This window comes from Chiloscyllium punctatum, chromosome 32 (genome assembly GCF_047496795.1).
Source record: "Chiloscyllium punctatum isolate Juve2018m chromosome 32, sChiPun1.3, whole genome shotgun sequence".
Classification (NCBI taxonomy): Eukaryota; Metazoa; Chordata; class Chondrichthyes; order Orectolobiformes; family Hemiscylliidae; genus Chiloscyllium; species Chiloscyllium punctatum.
Genome location: NC_092770.1, coordinates 23812594 through 23830949, shown reverse-complemented (window position 1 = coordinate 23830949; position 18356 = coordinate 23812594). Strand labels below are relative to the sequence as shown.

The following is an 18356-nucleotide window of genomic DNA, read 5'->3' as shown; positions in this document are numbered from 1 at the left end:
GGTGAGCCCTTTTCCCACCTTAATTGGAATGTTCAAATATGTGGGCATTAGATGCCATTTGAAGTGCCTGTCATGCCTTTGGCACAATAGACTACAACACGTTCATCTGGCTGTGTTACTTGAGAGGCTACCTACACCTGTGAAATAGCAAAGCACAAAATATTACATGAAGAGAAAATCAACAGTGAACCAATATGATTGCAGACATGTGGCCAGTATGCTGAAACATACATAAATTTTCAGAAGTTGCTGTGCAGTATCTAAGAGAGTTGTAAAAGTGTTTAAACTGGTTGGAGGAGGAAATGAGTGATGTATGAGGTAACTCTCAAATTTGGATGAAAAGCCCATTTACTCCTTTGCAGGCTAGTGAGATTTTATACAGTGCTAAGTAATTGGACATGAACCAATATTGACCACCTCAGCTGATAGTGCTTTTGCTTTAGCTAAATGGAATAGTTTCAGCTTTCTAAATCTATGCCAGTTGCCAAAAATTAATATCAAACTCTGATGGGCATTTGAAGTGCAAAATGCGACATTATGAAATGTAACTGCTACCAGTTCTTTCCTTAAAATATAAACTGAAGATTCTGCCAAATTATCAATACTATATCAGTGAATAATGTGTCGCAGTATTAGAGTTGTGAACACATACAGCTAGAAAGCTTAAGGCATTGTTTTGTTTTGTTCTTGTGTTAACTATAAATTGAATTAGCACGCTATTGTCATGTAAGGGAGAACAATAATGTTTTTACAGAAATTGTTAACATTTTCAAGTCGAACTCTGGGGCAGCAATTAGATATAATTTGTTGTGCTGAGAGAAATAATCACTATTATCCAACAGGGAGATTTTTAAGTTTTTTGAATTATTCTTGGTAATCAAAAAAGCATCAAACCCACATCAGAAAACCTATGCTCACTGGTGTATTGAGCCTTTTTGCATCAATAGCAATGTTTCCTTTAGTTTGTGAACCTGTTGACATCTATCTGTCTAGAAATTGTGTGAATGTGTACACACATTTATTACAGAACAAGTCTTGCACAGTGCCATACAGACTGTTGTGTGTCCCAATGCCAGTGCAACCAGGCATGCAGAGTTCACGTTTATAATTAAACCTGTGTCCCATCTCTCAACTACAGATATATTTTGCCTCTTTCCCTTTCAGCTTTCTTCTCCTGTTGTTCATTTTCTGACACCTTTGACTCTGTAATTTGTCTTAAACATTTGACTTGAGGAAAAGTTTCCCAAATGTATAGACTCTGAAGGTCACTACTACAATATGTTTTAAATAAACATCGCTGTTAACCCAAGAGTGGTGATGAATAGGATTTCCAAAACACAACAACTAAAATTAATGATGCCAGGTTGATGCTAATATTGTCTTTATGCTTTCTGGACCACATGACTTAAATAGTAAAGCTAAAAGAGACTTCCATTTGTACATTGCCCTTCATAATATAAATGTGGTGACTGTTGTAATATACAAAATGCAGCAGCCAATTTATGCACAGCAAGCTTCTCCAAACAGCAATATGATAATCAGATTTTCTTTTGATGTTGATTGAGAGATAAATCTTGGCCAGGACACTGGAGGCTATCACCCTGTTCTTTACCACAACAATGCCATGCAATGCTTTTACATCAGTTTGCAGGGATAACTTGCACCTCAGTTTAATGTCCGAAATGAAGGATGGCACCTCATATGGTGTAGAACTCCCTCAGTATTGCACTGGAATATCAGTCCAGAGCTTTGTGCCTGGAGTAGGACTTACATCAACAACCTTCTGGTACAAAGGTGAGAGTTCTACCAACCGAGTCATAGATGTCACAATAAATGTACCTGGAATCTTCAGAAATCTTTCATCCTAAAATGTAGTAGAACTCGAACAGTGTAGCGTTTGAGCATTTTTTTTCAGATACAACTGTATGATTCTCCTTTTATTCGTCTTTTTTGTGCTCATTAATCTGTTTCTGTCTGACTGAGTTAATTGTTATGCTGTGCAAACTCTTATTTGAATTCTCCCCAAAACTAATGCTATAGTCATTTCCATTCAGGTGCCTTTAGGTTCTCTGAACTAATTCCATTTAAAACAAACTAATTTCATTACTCATCATTTTTATCATGGTGCCATTCTTATTGGTTGCAGCATATGGCCTAACCATTAATTAAACGAGAAAAGCATCATATTTGAGATTCTTGTCATTGTCTGTGCCCTTCTAAAGAATGAAGTCTACATATTTTAGCAAAGGATAAATTGATAACTTTGATAATATTTTTGTTGGAGTTATACTTAATACATCATTAAAAGATGTTTAATTAAACAAATCCCTCTTTTCTCCAATTGACAAACTATCAACTTTCCCTCCTAGCAATAAAATCCTCAAAGGGGAACTTAATAGATTAGATTCCCTACATGATTAGATTCCCTACAGTGTGGAAACAGGCCCTTCGGCCCAACAAATCCACACTGACCCTCTGAAGAGTAACCCTCCCCCCTCTGACTAATGCACCTAGCACTATGGACAATTTAGCATGGCCTATTCACCTGACCTGCACATCTTTGGACTGTGGGAGGAAACCGGAGCACCCGGATGAAACCCACGCAAACACGGGGAGAATGTGCAAACTCCACACAGACGGTTGCCTAAGGCTGGAATCAAACTTGGGACCCTGGTGCTGTGAGGCAGCAGTGCTAACCACTGAGCCACCATGCTCATAATTATATCAAAACAAGCAATATCATATGGCAACACATTGGAAAACATGTAAGTTCAGTCATTTCAGGAAAAATTGCTTGGTCTTTCTCTCACTTTTATTCCAAGTCACAAATACTTATTTAAGTACTTTTTCTCAAAGGTAATAGCTTGAAAGTTGAATGGGCCACGAATGTTATAAAGCTCAGCAACTTAAATTGTGGGGAATGTTTTAAAGAAAATTTAAATCCCTCCACTTCATTTGAATTAAACTACCAAAATCTTTATTAAAATACAATTGCATTACCTAAAGTTTTCAACAATTATAGAACAAAATGGCATCTTGTTTAAATTTCCAAATAGTTTGATAATGATTATATCTTCTTTTGTTCTGTTTATGCTGCTTCTGTACGTGATGGATATATAATAGATTCAACTTTTTGCTCCGGTAAGTTTTAAACCTCCAGTAGGTCATTTTGAGACTTGCATTAGATTGCCCTAAATCGCATGGCAAAGTACACTTTGGTATACCATTAACCCAAATTATTTGCTTCCTAATTTGATCTGACTTTTAAAGCTGCAGTGTCTTTTTTCTGATAATCCACTTTGATTTGATTTCACAAATTTGAAATCAAATAATTTATTCACTTCAGTAATTGATTTTTCAATTATTTCAATTCAAAGTTTAAATACAGGAGTAATGAATTTTAAAAAGGAAAAAGGTTATACATCTAAGTAGAAATATATATGTTAAAGTTACATATTTTCAGGAGAAAGATTAGCAGGTAACTGCAGTCAGCTCATCACAAAGGCAAAAGGGTGGAGATGATAGATTTCTTTAAAGGCAGGGGTGACAGTTGGACTTCAGTCCAGAGTGACTCGGCTTCACACTGAGGATCATTGCAGTCACCTGTCTTGAAGTATGGATGTATGAAAGTCTGATTCTAATTTTGCTTACAGTTTTTCATCTGTTGCATCTGCACCGCGATTCTCTCATACATAGCCACCATACAGTGTTATGCTTTTAGTGTTGTCCTGTGAGAAGTTTCTTTTTTTGCTCACTTCATAGGTTTGAGAGATCACAGGCCAGCTTCGATTTCCGAGCATGAACAGGGTTGAAACCTGGCTGTGAAATGTAGAATGACTGCATTTGCTGTGTGACCTCTGTCACACTGAGAATGTCAAATGCAGTTTATGAGACCACTTTGCACCACCTGTCTGTTTTACCTCAAAAGCCCACACTGTTAATTTAAATGCCTGCTTTCCATTCCAGCTCTGACCTCTCCATTTCTGACCCGCTGCGCTATTCCAACCAAGCTCAAGGCAAGGTTCGGAAATAGTGGGGGTAAATTTCTAATTTCCCATTGGTCAGCTGGGCAGTACAGATTATCCACCATTGTAGAACCCATCTGTTTTTTTAAAAGGACAACAGATTACTGCCCAAGTGGTAAACTTAAAAATTACCCACTGTCAGCACCTCCTCTTTCTGTTGGTCATTCTACAGCTGTATGGTTTGAACAATGAGTTCAGAGCATGAGAGCTTTAATTTAATCTTCTGTGCAGGAGCTACTAGTAAAATATGATAGATCTCGGAAAAGGAAGGTCAGTTGACCATTAGGAATATAAAGTTTTTGTTAGGATAGTTGGCATGCCAGTTATTTGTGGATTTATGCATGTGATGTTGGATTTTGTTTTTGAAACAGAACAAAATTTGTTGTGCTAGGATTCTGTTTTACATTTCAGACTGGTGTGTTCATCAGAGTTTTCTCTCTTCAAATTTTGTCCACTTGTGGGGGTGTGTGATTTGCATATTATTTCAATTTTTCCATTATCCAACAAAAGGCCATTTATATCATCTGACAATTTTCTAATAAGCAATTTGTAGGTTACAGAACTGATCACCAGTGAATATAAATCTGCTCAGTCTTCCCCCATCTATCCATCCATTTACTTATTTTCAAGTTACTAAAAGTAGCTGCTTATCCAATGAAGGACACAGAGTTTAAAGTTCTTTTTTATTATTTTTGCTATTTCATTATGCTTACTGATTTTAATATTCATTTGAACGTCAGCATTTGCAGTTTTTCATTGTTTTTTCCTTCTGCACATGTGGCTGTTGCCTGATTGAAATAATGAAGAAACCCTTTGTTGATTGCCCTTCGCCCCTCAAAATAAAGAATCCTGCTTTTTGGACTCTGTTCAGTTGTGGCTCCATCTTCACACATTCCTTCCTTATATAAGCGACTTGAATGAAATTTCAGCTTAAATTCATTTGGGAGTTTAATAACTGAATATTATGACCCCCCTCGAAAATGGCCTTTAAGTTTTCCAGTTCAGAAACCAGTCCACTGCTCTGAATCTGTGACTTTCACCTATTCCAAAATAAGACTGGGTCCCATTTCGTTGTTGAGGCTGATGTGTAAGCAATAGGCAAAAGAAAATTCGGGTTCTAGGAAATTGTAATGTGGCAAAGAAAAGATTGAGCCAAGACTTCACCAGTTGTTGATCCATTTGCAATGTACTATTTTCAAGAACATTAGATCTTGAAATTTAATAAAACAAGCCATTGATGAACTAAGTTCAACTACCCATTCTTGAGAGAGCTTATTACGGGGTTCTGACACAAATAGACAACAATAGAGGTCAATTTTGTTTATGATTAGATGGCAGAACAGCTGTAAAGTTAAATCTTGAACAAAGCTTGTTTGTTGGGAGCACAAGCAACTTTGGGAAGTGGTAAACAAGATAAGACAGGCGGGAGGTTTAGAGAGGATGTGAAACAAAATCTTTTCACTTGGAGGGTGGCAGGATTTTGGAGCTCATTGTTTATTATGGCATGGAGGCACAAACATTTCAGAAGTATTTAGATGTGCTCTTGTGATGTCAGGGTACACAAGGCTGTCGGCCAAGTTCTGGAAAATGGGATTAGAATAGTTTGTTTGTTTACAAGCCTTTTTCTGTGCTATAGACTTCAATGACGTAAAGCAAGACAGGTTATCCATCACTAAATGCATGTTCCTGCAAATGCCTACTGTTAGCTAAAACTTACAAAGGGTGGGTTACTGTAGAAAGTATTAGCTTAAGCACTGGCAAATCATCTTTAGACTGTTTTGGTTGTAATAAAAATCTCATTGTTTACTCAGTTAACATTGCAACTGGTAGGTCAATGTGATGCTTTGCACCAACATTTCAACTGTGCCAATATAGTAATAATCCCAGAGTTGTTTCCTGACATAACCTCAAGGTGGTGTGTGTGTGTCTAGGTGAAAATCTTCAAGGCTTTCCTTCCAGTTTATAGTCTATAACTTTGTGATACTGAAGTAGCTTTATACTGATGCTGAATTTGTGCTCTTTGATATTAGGATTGAGTGGAATTGAGATTGGAATTGGCTAGTAACAAAGTCACGGATCTCTATAACTGAAACAAATATGTAGTTAATACCCTTTATCTGTCATTCACCAAACCACTGGTCATGGGGCAGACCTTTTATGATTATCACAAACCCTTAATCTCAGACAACTTTTGACAGTAATCACTTGAGTCTTTTTATTTCACTTGATGAAGCTGCATGAGCTATCATGCTTCTAGCTGGGTCACCAATAGTATAGGTGACCCATATGAGATATTATAGATATCATTTATAGTATACTATATTTAATATTTGACAGTGCAGTTGTCTTTACATCACTAGATTCAAACTTAAATCCCCAATGTCTACATTCCTTAAGTGCAAGTTATAAAAATGTGGAAAGCAGCGATACTGCAACTTTAAATTCTTAAAGTTTCCCTGTTTCAATTGTATCAATTTTTTTGCCTTTTATTTCTTTTCAGTGATCTGTGCATGCAAACCAGGAAAATTAAATTGATGACCCACATCTCTGTAAAGCAACTTTCAAATTGTAAGATTAGTAGTATTTTCATTAATTTTTTACAATTAAATGCCATAAACTGTATTTTCTTGCAGGCGGAGTGGGTGGCTTTGAACTATGTGCCATTTGCTGAAAAATCCCTTGAAGTAGTTGTGGATTTGTATCAGAAGACAGCATGTCACAAAGCAGTGGTAAATGAGAAAGTCCTTCAGAAAATTATTAAGGTAAACTATGCTGCAGTACTGTGACATGATTTATGGTTATATTGAGGATTGACTTTACATGCCCTATAATGAAAGTTGAGACCTGATCCACATTAAGGATTACCTTAACTAATCTGTAGATAAATAGTTGCCTTTCAGGATAGTTTTCAACTTGATAAAATATTGCACAGCTTAATAAGGTTTTAAATTTTCAGTGATTCATATTAATGATCCTAAAATTTTGTGAACTAATTGAGTTGCTGTAATTTCAAACTCTGACATTGTTAGTTGTTATGCTGGGCTAATTTTTGAATCTGGAAGTGAATTCTGAAACAACTTCCTCTCCCCACTGGGATGGTAGGACTGCTGCATGCTGTGAAATCAGTTTGCAGGTATTGTCTGTTTTTCATATTTTCTCACTATTAAAATTGTGTCAGGTACTCGGCAACACGTTTTTGTTGATTTTTCATGGGATTATGGGTGATGCTAGCTAGGCCAATATTTGTTGCCCATCCCTAATTGCCTACAGAACAGGTGAGGGTCACCCACACTATTGTGGATTTGGAGGTGCATGTAGGCCAGGTAAAGATGGTAGATTTTCTTATTGAATAAGTTGAGATTTTACAACAATAGTTAAGTGGAGGCAATGTTATAATGGTGATGATCATGGAGTAGCAATCAGGGCAATAGATTAATGTACCGTGGGGAGTGGGCATAGATTTGAATTCCAGTTGAAATAACTCTACAGAGGTAAATATCCTGTCACCAAGTCACCCTTCATTTACACATGGAGAATCCTTGACACTGATTCAGCTCCGTCAGAGCCAGCTCTGAGTGATCAGGCTGCCTGTAACTCCTGTTTATATTTATCAGCAAGGGCTGTCTGATTGGGGCAGTTACTGTGATCCAATCAGGGAACTCATACTCAGTGAGGTTCACCTGGCTGACCTTATTGCAATCACTATACCAATGTGATCATTTAAATTCAGTTCAAGTCTGGAATTAAAAGCTAGTCTAATATTGATCATTTGATGACTGTCAATTGTAATAAAAGCCCAACTGGTTCACCGAAGCTCTCTATAGAAGGAAATCTGCCAGCATTACCTGGTCTGGCCTACATGTGACTCCATGTGACCCACACTATGTGATTGACTCTTAACTGCCCTCTACCAATTCGGAATAGGCAGAAAAGGTTGTCCTAGCTAGTGACATACACATCCCATACACAGGTAAAAAAAATCCAACAATGATCACCATTAGGTTAGCTTTTAACTCCATATCTGTATTGCATTCCAAACCTATATCCCCAGGCGTTCTGGGTTGCTAGTCCACTAACATTTTCACTATGCCACTGCCACCCCCTACTTTTACACTGGCCTTTCTCCTTCAGGACCTGAGTCTCTTTTTTAAAAAAGCATTATAGTCCTACCAGATCGTGGGCAGGTCGAGAAGGAGGGTCTGTGGTAAGCCCAGCTAATATAAGAATTGAGCCCACACTGTTAGCATTACACTGCATTGCACACCAACTATCGAGCCATTTAAGCGAACTCGTCCCCTATCCTTGAGTCTCGTAAGAACTGATGGGATTAATGCCTTATTCCTGTAGCATGAAAGCACATGTTTAAAATTAATTATTATGGCATTTATCTTACTAGCATCAGTTCAAAATTGACCACAGTTTCTTGCAAACTCTCAGGAACAGAAGATTACAAATGTGAGTTGTGTGTAGAAAAATCATAAATCTGTCTGCAAAAAATTAGTTTTCTGAGTTTCTCTCTCAAAATGCAGCAAAGAAATCTTTCTCCTGTGGTAGCAATCCCAGACATCAATGAATCTGACACATGGTGTGAGACATGGGAAGAATCACATGCAAGTATCAGTGTACTGAACTTGGGACAAAACCACTTTTATTGGGTCTGAATAGAGACCTGTACAAGACTGATGTGTACATTACAGAATTAGGTTTCATGGTAGTCAGTGTCAAAAAGTAGATCCCCAGCAGAGGCATGCTTTTTTTTTTAAATGTTGTATTTTTGGACTATTTTAAAATGTTGAGAGTTGCAGGTCAGGCAGCATCCGAGGAGCAGGAGAATCGACGTTTCGGGCACAAGCCCTTCATCAGGAATGAGGCTTGTGGGTCAGGGTTTAGATAAATGGGAGGGGGTGCGGTTGGGGGGAGGTAGCTGGGAAAGAGATAGGTGGATGAAGGTGCGGGAGAAGGTGATAGGTCAGAGGGGGCAGTGATGGACAGATCCGGATCGCAGTGACTTGGGACTAATGTTGGGAGAGGGGAAATGAGGAAGCTGTTGAAATCCACATTGATCCCGTGTCCGGAGGGCGGTGCCAAGTTGGAGGCTTCCTCAATTTCTCCTTATTTTAAAATAAGGCAAGAACGCATTGGATTTGCAGCATGAAATTCCTGCAATAATCTGGTGTGGATTATATTTGGCAACAGAAATCATTTGCTATCACTTTTTTTCTTTAGACATTGAGGATACCACTCAGTTTGAAGTATGCCTGCCCTTCTGAAACAACGTGGAAAATGGCTGTTTCCTCTCTCCTTAAAATACTCTCTATTGGACTTCCTGTTGCAAGGCAACACGCTTCCTCAAAAAAATTTGATACTATGTGGCCAGAACTAGCCAACACATTTGAAGACTTCTTGTTTACAAAAAGGTACATGAAAAGCTTATCTCATTGTGTTGTCTTTCACCGATCTGATGGTTTGAGTATTATTTGAGTTATTTTATATGTAACATGAAGATTTACGCAGTGATTAATCATCTGAATAAACTAGAATGAGAAGCACTTGATCTGAGCACCATTTATCAGTGATTCAGTTGTATCTCAGAATTATGCCATGTCATCTCATGTTCTTTGGTAAGGCACTTGCCTAAGTCAGAAAGGTCGTGTAGCCATGTGACTCAAGCTGACGTGTTGCTACAGTTGTCAAGTGAAAATTGCTTTGTTGAAAGTAGCTTATTTTGGAGTCAATGTTGACCTAACATTCTGCTTGTTGGCTAAGATACAGTGGGGAAATTCTGCTGCTACTGTTGCTAGCTAACTAACTAACCAAACAACCAGTATCATGAAAATAGATTGTCTGATACCCTCCTTCATTTGCTTTTTATGCAGCCCTGCTGTCTGCACATGTTGTTGCATTTGCTTGCCCAGCAACAGTAACTACAGTACAAGAAATAATTTGTTCATTATAAGATTTGTTGAGATATGGAGTTATCTAAGTTTAGTTTTGTTCTGTATAGGCCCATAATTTAGTCATGCTTGCATGGTTTTCATGCTGAATAAATGCAGAATTAACATGTAGCTAGTTGATACCTGAATTATTTATTCACACAAGTTCCAAAGTTGTTTGGCAAAAGGACATCCCCTTGTTTTAGTACTGAATTTGGAATGATGAGGAGCTCATTTAATAACAAGCTGCCTAATTAATTAACATTGCATTGTCACACTTGTGATTTGGTTTTATAGCATCCCCCCAGATAATCTCTCCATTCAGGAGTTCGAGAAAAATGAGAACATAGATGTTGAGGTGAGTTTAAATTCAGATTTTTTCAAGTCCCACCCGTGAAGTAAACATTGATTTTGTTTAACAAATGATTTTTGTAGAAGCATGGAAACATACATGCATTAAACATCATATTTATGTAAAATCACTATTTTACAAGTGATTATTTTAGCACTTTTTTTAATTACCATTGTTTTCAATTCATTTTAGGTTGTGCAGCTTATTAGCACAGACATATTACCATTTGCAAACTTCATTCCAAAAGAATTTGTTGGCCAGATAATGACGATGCTAAACAAAGGTTCGATCCATTCTCAGTCAACATCATTTACAGGTACATCACATTTTAATGAATAGAGTTGGAAGAAATCAGCTAGAAGTTGGAGAAGCACCTCTGAGCAAGCATGCTGCATCAGTAAATGTTAATAGTCTGTGAAAAGTTATAACTTTAAACCAGAGGCTGTAGTCTTAAGAAAATGAGAATGATGATGTTAAAATACCCTAATTTTAACATTCAGATTCAACTATTAGTTCTTGTCTTTGTTTAAAAGAAAAATTTTCATTGCTGGTCTTAGTGAAACCATCCCAAAGGCAACTGCTTATCCTTTTAAATAATGCTGTTTTACTAAGTGTAACATTACTGTCTTATGTTGAGTCTGCTGTGTTAAGATAATTGCGTTTTGTCCTTTAGCATATTGGAAAAGCTCCATCATATTAGGGTGACAACAAACTCTCAACAGATGTGTATGAAAATAGATTGGAGCTTTAGAACCATAGCGTGATTATTGAAAGGGCTCATTTTACCAGGAGATGTTTTCAAGGATGTGTGGAGAAGAGATAAAGACTTATAAATTGTATTCGCTGGTATATGGATAGAGATTATAATTGAATATGTGCAGGTGAAACTACTTTTTTTAAAAAGGTACACCAATACATATGGCAACAAATTTATAAGCTTTCAACTTAAAGTCTGATGCAATTTGACCCTGAATTAACTCTGGGCAAATGCCATTACAAAGGCTGACAATTGGCTCAGTTGCTCCCTCTGCCTGTCATTCATCCATGCCTATTTAGACCTCCAATCCTCTCTGGCTACGTTTCCATCACCAAATTCCTTTCACTCATCACCCATGTCCAGAACAATTTAGATTTGTTCCTAGTTCCCCAATGCCCTCATTTAAAATACACATTGTTATTTTTAAATATCTTTGTGACCTGTCCTTTCCTATCTCTGTAACTTCCTCCAGCCATGCGACCCTCCAAAAATTATGGATTCTTCTCTTTCTTTGCCCCGTTGTTGGCATCATGTCCTCTGCTTAGACATTTTGGAATTACCTCTCTCAACCTTTCCCTCTTCAAGATCCTCAAAGCTCACTTCTTTGACTAAGTTTTCACTATCTCTTAATATCATTATTCAACTTTATGAGCCTTTTTATCTTAGTGCAGCATCTTAAGGCTATTTGATCTCTGTAAGTATGACTGTGCAAATACAGGTTTACCATGTTCTGCCTTTCACATGTACATTTCTGCCATTCAGTATGATCATGCCATATATCAATGCCATATTCTCACTTTCTCTCAATACTACTTGGTGCATTTAAAATCTTAAACAATAACTATGTCTGTCTTTAACATATTCAGTGAGTTGGCCTCCACAGCCTTCTGTGGTAGAGAGTCCACAGGTTTGCTACCCTTTAAGTTGAAGATATTTTTCTCCCCTCATTCATAAATAGTCCACCCATATCCTGAGAATGTTTTCTCTGGTCTTAAACTGTCCACCCAAGGAAAACATCCTCTCTGCATCCAGTCTGATCAGCTGTGAAAGAATTTTACATGGTTAATATCTCAGTCTTCCTTCTAAACTCTAGTGAATACAGGCCCAGTTCAAGCAAACTCTCCACATATAACAGTCGTGCCATCCCTAGTATCAGCCGAGCGAACCTCTGCTGCACTCCTTCTGTGGTTAGTATCTCCTTTCTTAGGTGGGGAGACTGAAACTACACTACACTGAAAATATTTAGATGTGGACTCATGAAAGCCTAGTATTAATACAATGAGGCATTCCTACTTCTGGACTCAAATCTTCTTTCAATGAAAGCCAATGTACCATTTGCCTTCCTCATTGCCAGCAGCACCTGCCTGTCTTTCATTGACTGGTGTACAAGCATCCCTTTGAACATTCACACTTCCCAATATATCACCATTTAAATAATACTGTTCCTTTCTGTTATTCACACTTGAGTGTATAATACCACATTTAGCCACACTGTACATGTGTTGCCCAATCACTCAATTTGTCTAAATTAATTGAAATCTTTTTGCGTCCTCCTAACTCAGTTCTGCTCTTTTGTATATCAGCAAACTTGTAAATGTTGCATTTGGTCCCCTCAGCTAAGTAATTTGTTTATATATTGTGAATAGCTGGGGCCCAAACTGTGAACCTTGTAGAACGCCATTAGTCACTGCTTGCCACTCCGAAGAAGTCCCATTTATTCCCAGTCTGTGTTTACGATCTGTCAATTAATTCTTGATCCATGCCAATACATTACATGCTATCCCATATGCTTTAACTATGCCAACTAACCTCTTACGAAGGACCTAAAATTCAATATATCGCATTCCAGATTCACCCATCTGTGTGTGCTTGTATATATTTAGTGTGTTTATGTATAGATTGACATTATTTTTACAAGATAGAGATAGGTTTATCTCCAGTTAATCCATTCAGAAAGATTCTAAATTCAGCCAAAATGTTTTAATGCAGATTTCAGGAGACCAGCATCTGCGAGTCAGTCCCTTGTGTTTACATTGAAACTGCTATGAGCTGCCTAATTCTGGCAGCATATAGTTTTTATTTAACACAAATCACAGAATAATGGAATTGTTATAGAGGACAATATTTATCTCATCATGTCTAACCGGCTATCTGAGAATTTAACATGTTGACAATCTCCTACCGTTGCCCCATAAATCTGCACATTTATCCTACTAAGTATTTATCCTCTGCCCTGTGAGTGTCTCAGATGCCTGTATGTCCAAATGCAGCAAGCTAAGGACAATAACAATTCCTGATGAAGGGCTTATGCCCAGAACATCGATTCTCCTGTTCCTCCGATGCTGTCTGACCTGCTGCGCTTTTCCAGCACTACACACTCAACTCTAATCTCCAGCTTCTGCAATCCTCACTTTCTCCTCTTTGTACTAAGGCTCATGCCACACAAATGCCAGGCAATTCCCAATTCAAACAAGAGGGAACCATTGCCCTTTGACACTCAGTGGTATTTCTATCACTGAATTCCCCAATATCTACATCTTAGGGGTTACTGTTGACCAAAAACTCAACCACACTAGCTATATAATTACTGTAGCCACAAGGACAGATCAGAGGCTAGGGCTTCTGCAACTAGTAACTGATGCCCCAAAGCCTATCCACTACCTACAGGTACAAATTGGGAGTATGCTGGAATACTTTCCACTTGCCTGGATGAGTGAAACTGCAAAAACACCCAAGAAGCTTGATGTCACAAGCTTTTGACTTCCTTCACAATTAAGGATGATTACTAAGAGTAGAATCATATTTTAAAAAATTGATTATTTTGTATGATGGTGAGGCATGAGTCTTCCATTTTGGTTGGCAAGGTGCAACGAGTGGTGAGTCACAGGGATCAGCGTTGGTGACTCCACTATTTACAGTTTACTTCTGATTTGTATGAAGACACCAAAGGTATAATTGCTAAATTTGTTAATGTTAGTCATGAAGAGGATACAAGAAGGCTACAATGCAATATGTTTAGTTTGTGAATAGGCAAATATCTGGTGAATGGAATATCATGTAGGAAAATGTGAAATTATCCATTTTAGTAGGAACAGTAAAGAAGCATATTTACTAAATGAGACATTACAGAGCTCTAAGAAGATTCCTCTAAGGGAAATCTGGGTGTCCGAGGGCATGAATTGTAACAGGCTATTATGTATATACAGGAAGTAATTAGAAAAGCTAATAGAATGTTATTGAGTCTTGCAAGAGGTATTGAATGCAAAAGTAAAAAGGTTATGCATCAGTTACACAGAACGCTGGTGAGACCACATCTGGAGCATTGTGTACAGTATTTAGCTTTTTATTTAAGGGAGGATATAAATGCATTGGAAGCAATTTAATGAATGTTTATTAGACTGACATCTGGTGTAAGTCAAAAACTGTGGCACTAGAAAAGTACAGCAGGTCAGGCCGCATCTGGTGAGCAGGAGAGTTGACTTTTCAGGCATAAGCCCTTCATCAGGAATGTCAGCTTATGCCCGAAACATCAACTCTCTGTTCTTTGGATGCTGCCTGACCTGCTGTGCTTTTCCAGCACCACATTTTTTGAGTCTGACTCTCTAGCGTCTGTGGTCTTCATTTTCTCTCTGACATCTGGTGAGGGCAAGTTCTCTTACAAGACAAGGCTGGACTTGCTAGGCTTGCATTTGTCAGAGTTTACAGGGAGGCGATGGCCTCGTCGTATTATCGCTGGACTATTAATCTAGAGACCCAGATAACATTCTGGAGACCTGGGTTCGAATCCCACCATGGCAGATGATAGAATTTGAATTCAATAAACATCTGGAATTAAGAATCTAATGATGACCACGGATCTATTGTCGATTATCAGAAAAAAACCCGTCTGGTTCACTAATGTCTTTTAGGGAGGGAAATTACCATCCTTACCTGGTCTGGCCTACATGTGACTCCTGACCCACAGCAATGGGGTTAACTCTTAACTTATTTATTGATGGCAATAAATGCAGCTTACCCAGCGACACCCTTATCCCAAGAATGAATAAAGAAAAAAAAACTTTGGCAATCTCTTTCTCAAAAAGTGGTTAGAGCAGAGTCTTTAATTATTTTTAAGACAGAGATAGATTCCTGCAAAGCAAGGCATGAAAGGTTTTCGGGTATGTGAGAATGTGAAGTGATGAGATCAGCTGTTCTCTGCTTTTTGGGTCTTACTGAATGGCAGTGCAAACTCCAGCAGTCGAGTGGCCTACTCCTGCTCCCAGTTCATATTCATAATGGGCACTAGCATTGAGTAAATAAAAATATCCATCTTCGTGGTGCTCAGTTGATGGCATTTTAGACAGTACGTGGACACAAGTTCATGTCCTTTAGTATTGCTTTCTTGGGTAAAATCACAAGTTTCTCTAACAAAGTCACTGACATCAACATCAGTGGATTTCTGCGATATGAGTGCAGGCGTGCCATTTATCCACACGAGAAAAGGAAATGGAGCCAGGATCTTAGAAGGAGCTGTTTCTTTGGTGTTCCTTTAGACTAGTTCAGTCAGAAGGTTGTACTCTGCAACACTGGCTCCATTTGCAGTAATTAAAAAAGAAATAGGTGGTTCAATGTGGTAGAACTGTAAATTTCGAAGTGCAACATTGAAAACTGGGTCTCCAACTTGGATTAGGAAGCATATTTAGCAGTTGGAATGCTTGAAACTGAACCAATAAAAATAACTGTAGGCTTTCTTAGTCTCTGGCACCCCACCAAGCACTCCAAACTACTGCTTCAATTGCCTTGCAGTAAGTTGGCAAAAACAAACTCTGAGCCAGTATCCCCTTTTCTCCTTAGCTGGAAAATGTTGGCTGAGCCACAAAAATATTGGAATATAAATAAACTCTGCAACAATAAAGCAAGTTAATAGCAGCTTAGAGAAACAAAACCTAAATGCTTCTGAAGAAGGGTCACTCTTTGCTTTTTCTCCACAGATACTGCCAGACCTGCTGAGCTTTTCCAGCAATTTCTGATTTTGTTTCTGATTTCCAGCATCTGCAGTTGTTTGTTTTTGTTTAGCAACTTAGAGAATGCTTTACCTTCGATAAAATATATCGTTTCTATTCTGCTTCACTTCTACAGAGGCAGAAATTGACATTCGAATGAGAGAGGAGTTTTCTAAAGTCTGCTTTGAAACACTGCTTCAGTTTTCCTTCAGTAATAAAGTGACAACTCCCCAGGAAGGCTATATATCCCGAATGGCATTGTCTGTACTGCTAAAGAGGTCACAAGATGTGCTGCATCGGTACATTGAAGATGAGAAACTGAGTGGCAGATGTCCTCTCCCAAGGTTAGAATAAACCACTTTTGAATTGCCAAATTTACTTGCATTTCTAAATGTTTGAATCAAAATACCTTGAATTTAAAAGGGAATTTGTGCAATTAAGAAATGTAAATATTCCTGGGACCATTGCTGAATCACAGATAATGTTCACTTTATTTTGGGTTTGGAAGAGTTGTAGTCAGGACTCATTTCAAACAAATACTTAATTTTAAAAAAACGTTAAACTTAAATAATGCAACTTTGAATATCTCCTTTAGCTATTAAATGGTATGTTCACTATGCCAAATGTGCCTACTTTATGCCCCTCTTTATGTATTATTAATGTGTGGTCTATACTGTGTAGTTTATGCTGGTCTACATTTATCTAATACATCATTAACAAAGGACTGTTGTAACCAAGATACATTTGCACACTTTGATAGATTTGCCATAATGTTCAACTCTAACAAACCAGTGTTCTTGCAATACAGGGCAAGTAGAGAAAAAGTGCAAACCTAAAGTATTGTTGTGTGATGCAGTGCAATGTCACTGAACTCCAGCAATGTTGTGTGTTAAATTTGAAGAGGACAGTTGAAAGGTGCATGATTGCATTTGTACCATTGTGGCTGATGAACTGTTTATCAATTGTCCCACTCTGACAGTACCTAATGGAGGTTTCTTAATGAAGAACATTGCTGTAGATGTGATTGTGCTAAATCAGATAAACGATCACATTGACTTGAGTTGTGTTACTCAGAACATATTTCAGCACTGATCCTCAGAAGTCAGTTAAGAGATTAAAGCTGGTTTAATTTTAATTTTAGTATTACTCATTGTTCTGAAATTAATAGAGATGAAATTAATCTTTGCCAGTAGTGTGAAATAGACTTAGAATCAGTAGCCTGTTTTACATTGTGCTGTCTACCTAAAGTTAGTGTTTTCACATTTTTTCTGATTTAATTCTGCTAACCTCAAATATTGAAATTGAGGTAAGATTCAATTTCCAAATCTGACAAAACTGCAACTGCTTGATAATCTAGGAAAACAAGTATTGGTTGCTGTCTTGCTGATGCGTTTATGTTGACACTTATGCATACAATCATCTGTTTCATTGTATTCTTAGCAACTATTCATCAACCATTTATTTCCTACACGTTAGTATCTGACACCAGTTTGAGTGTGTTAGTGTGAATTTTGTTTGTCAAGGTCAAGGATACTAGTATTAGAGTTAGAATGCTTTCCACTTTTGTGTCTCATTATGTAACTAGGTGCAGAATAAATCTTTAATTCTCTCCCAACAAGTTCAGAAGAACACAGCATTTATTTGGACTTGATTACTAGCTGCTGTTGCCCCTTTTACTATGAGTTCATGCTGAACTGAAGCTACTGTGCTGACAGTGTCCTGCTTATGTTAACTTATCATACTGGAAAGGGTAAAGTGTTCAGACTATTTTTTAAACACAGGCAGCATCACATAAGCTGATTACAGGTTGGAGGTTATTTGAAAATAAATTATGTAAATATGCATTGCAGAGCATCATTTGAGTTTTCAAAAGAAAATGAGACAATATTGCCATCATGTGTCCTATGTTGTACAAGCAGAAATGAGTATAACTTTACAATATGTTGGTATCTTTAGTGTGTATGCTTACTACTTTAAAAACTGAGCACACACACTTCCTCTAATTTTTGTCTCTTCTAAATGCAGACAGCGAGTTACAGAAATAGTTTTCGTTCTGAAAGCAATCAGCACTCTCATGGATTCACTTAAGAAAACAAAGCCTGAAAATGGTAATTTTTAAAAACTTACCAATTTGTGAACTGAACTTGTTATTTTGGGTTGCTAATATTTATCACTCCTAAGATATCTTTCCCATGATGCTGAGCAGAAGAGCTTTAAAAAGCAACCTGTCTTGCTTTCTTTGCATTAAATATACACAATAAAATTTGATTGTGAAATTGAGGCTGAAGAGCAATAAATACAATGCAT

At 37.6% G+C, this 18356-nt stretch overlaps 1 protein-coding gene across 2 annotated transcripts in view; it reads left to right on the top strand.

Annotated features, from left to right (window-relative positions):
• Window positions 1–18356, top strand: part of mon2 (MON2 homolog, regulator of endosome-to-Golgi trafficking) — a 120094-nt gene that overhangs the window by 99022 nt on the left and 2716 nt on the right. The window contains exons 28-34 of one of the 2 annotated variants that reach the window (XM_072551911.1): window positions 3124–3141; window positions 6659–6787; window positions 9252–9442; window positions 10256–10316; window positions 10503–10626; window positions 16186–16393; window positions 18075–18157. In XM_072551911.1, the coding sequence (XP_072408012.1) occupies window positions 3124–3141; window positions 6659–6787; window positions 9252–9442; window positions 10256–10316; window positions 10503–10626; window positions 16186–16393; window positions 18075–18157 (814 nt within the window). The remainder of the gene's footprint in view (window positions 1–3123; window positions 3142–6658; window positions 6788–9251; window positions 9443–10255; window positions 10317–10502; window positions 10627–16185; window positions 16394–18074; window positions 18158–18356) is intronic. The other variant, XM_072551912.1, reaches the window with a different exon arrangement.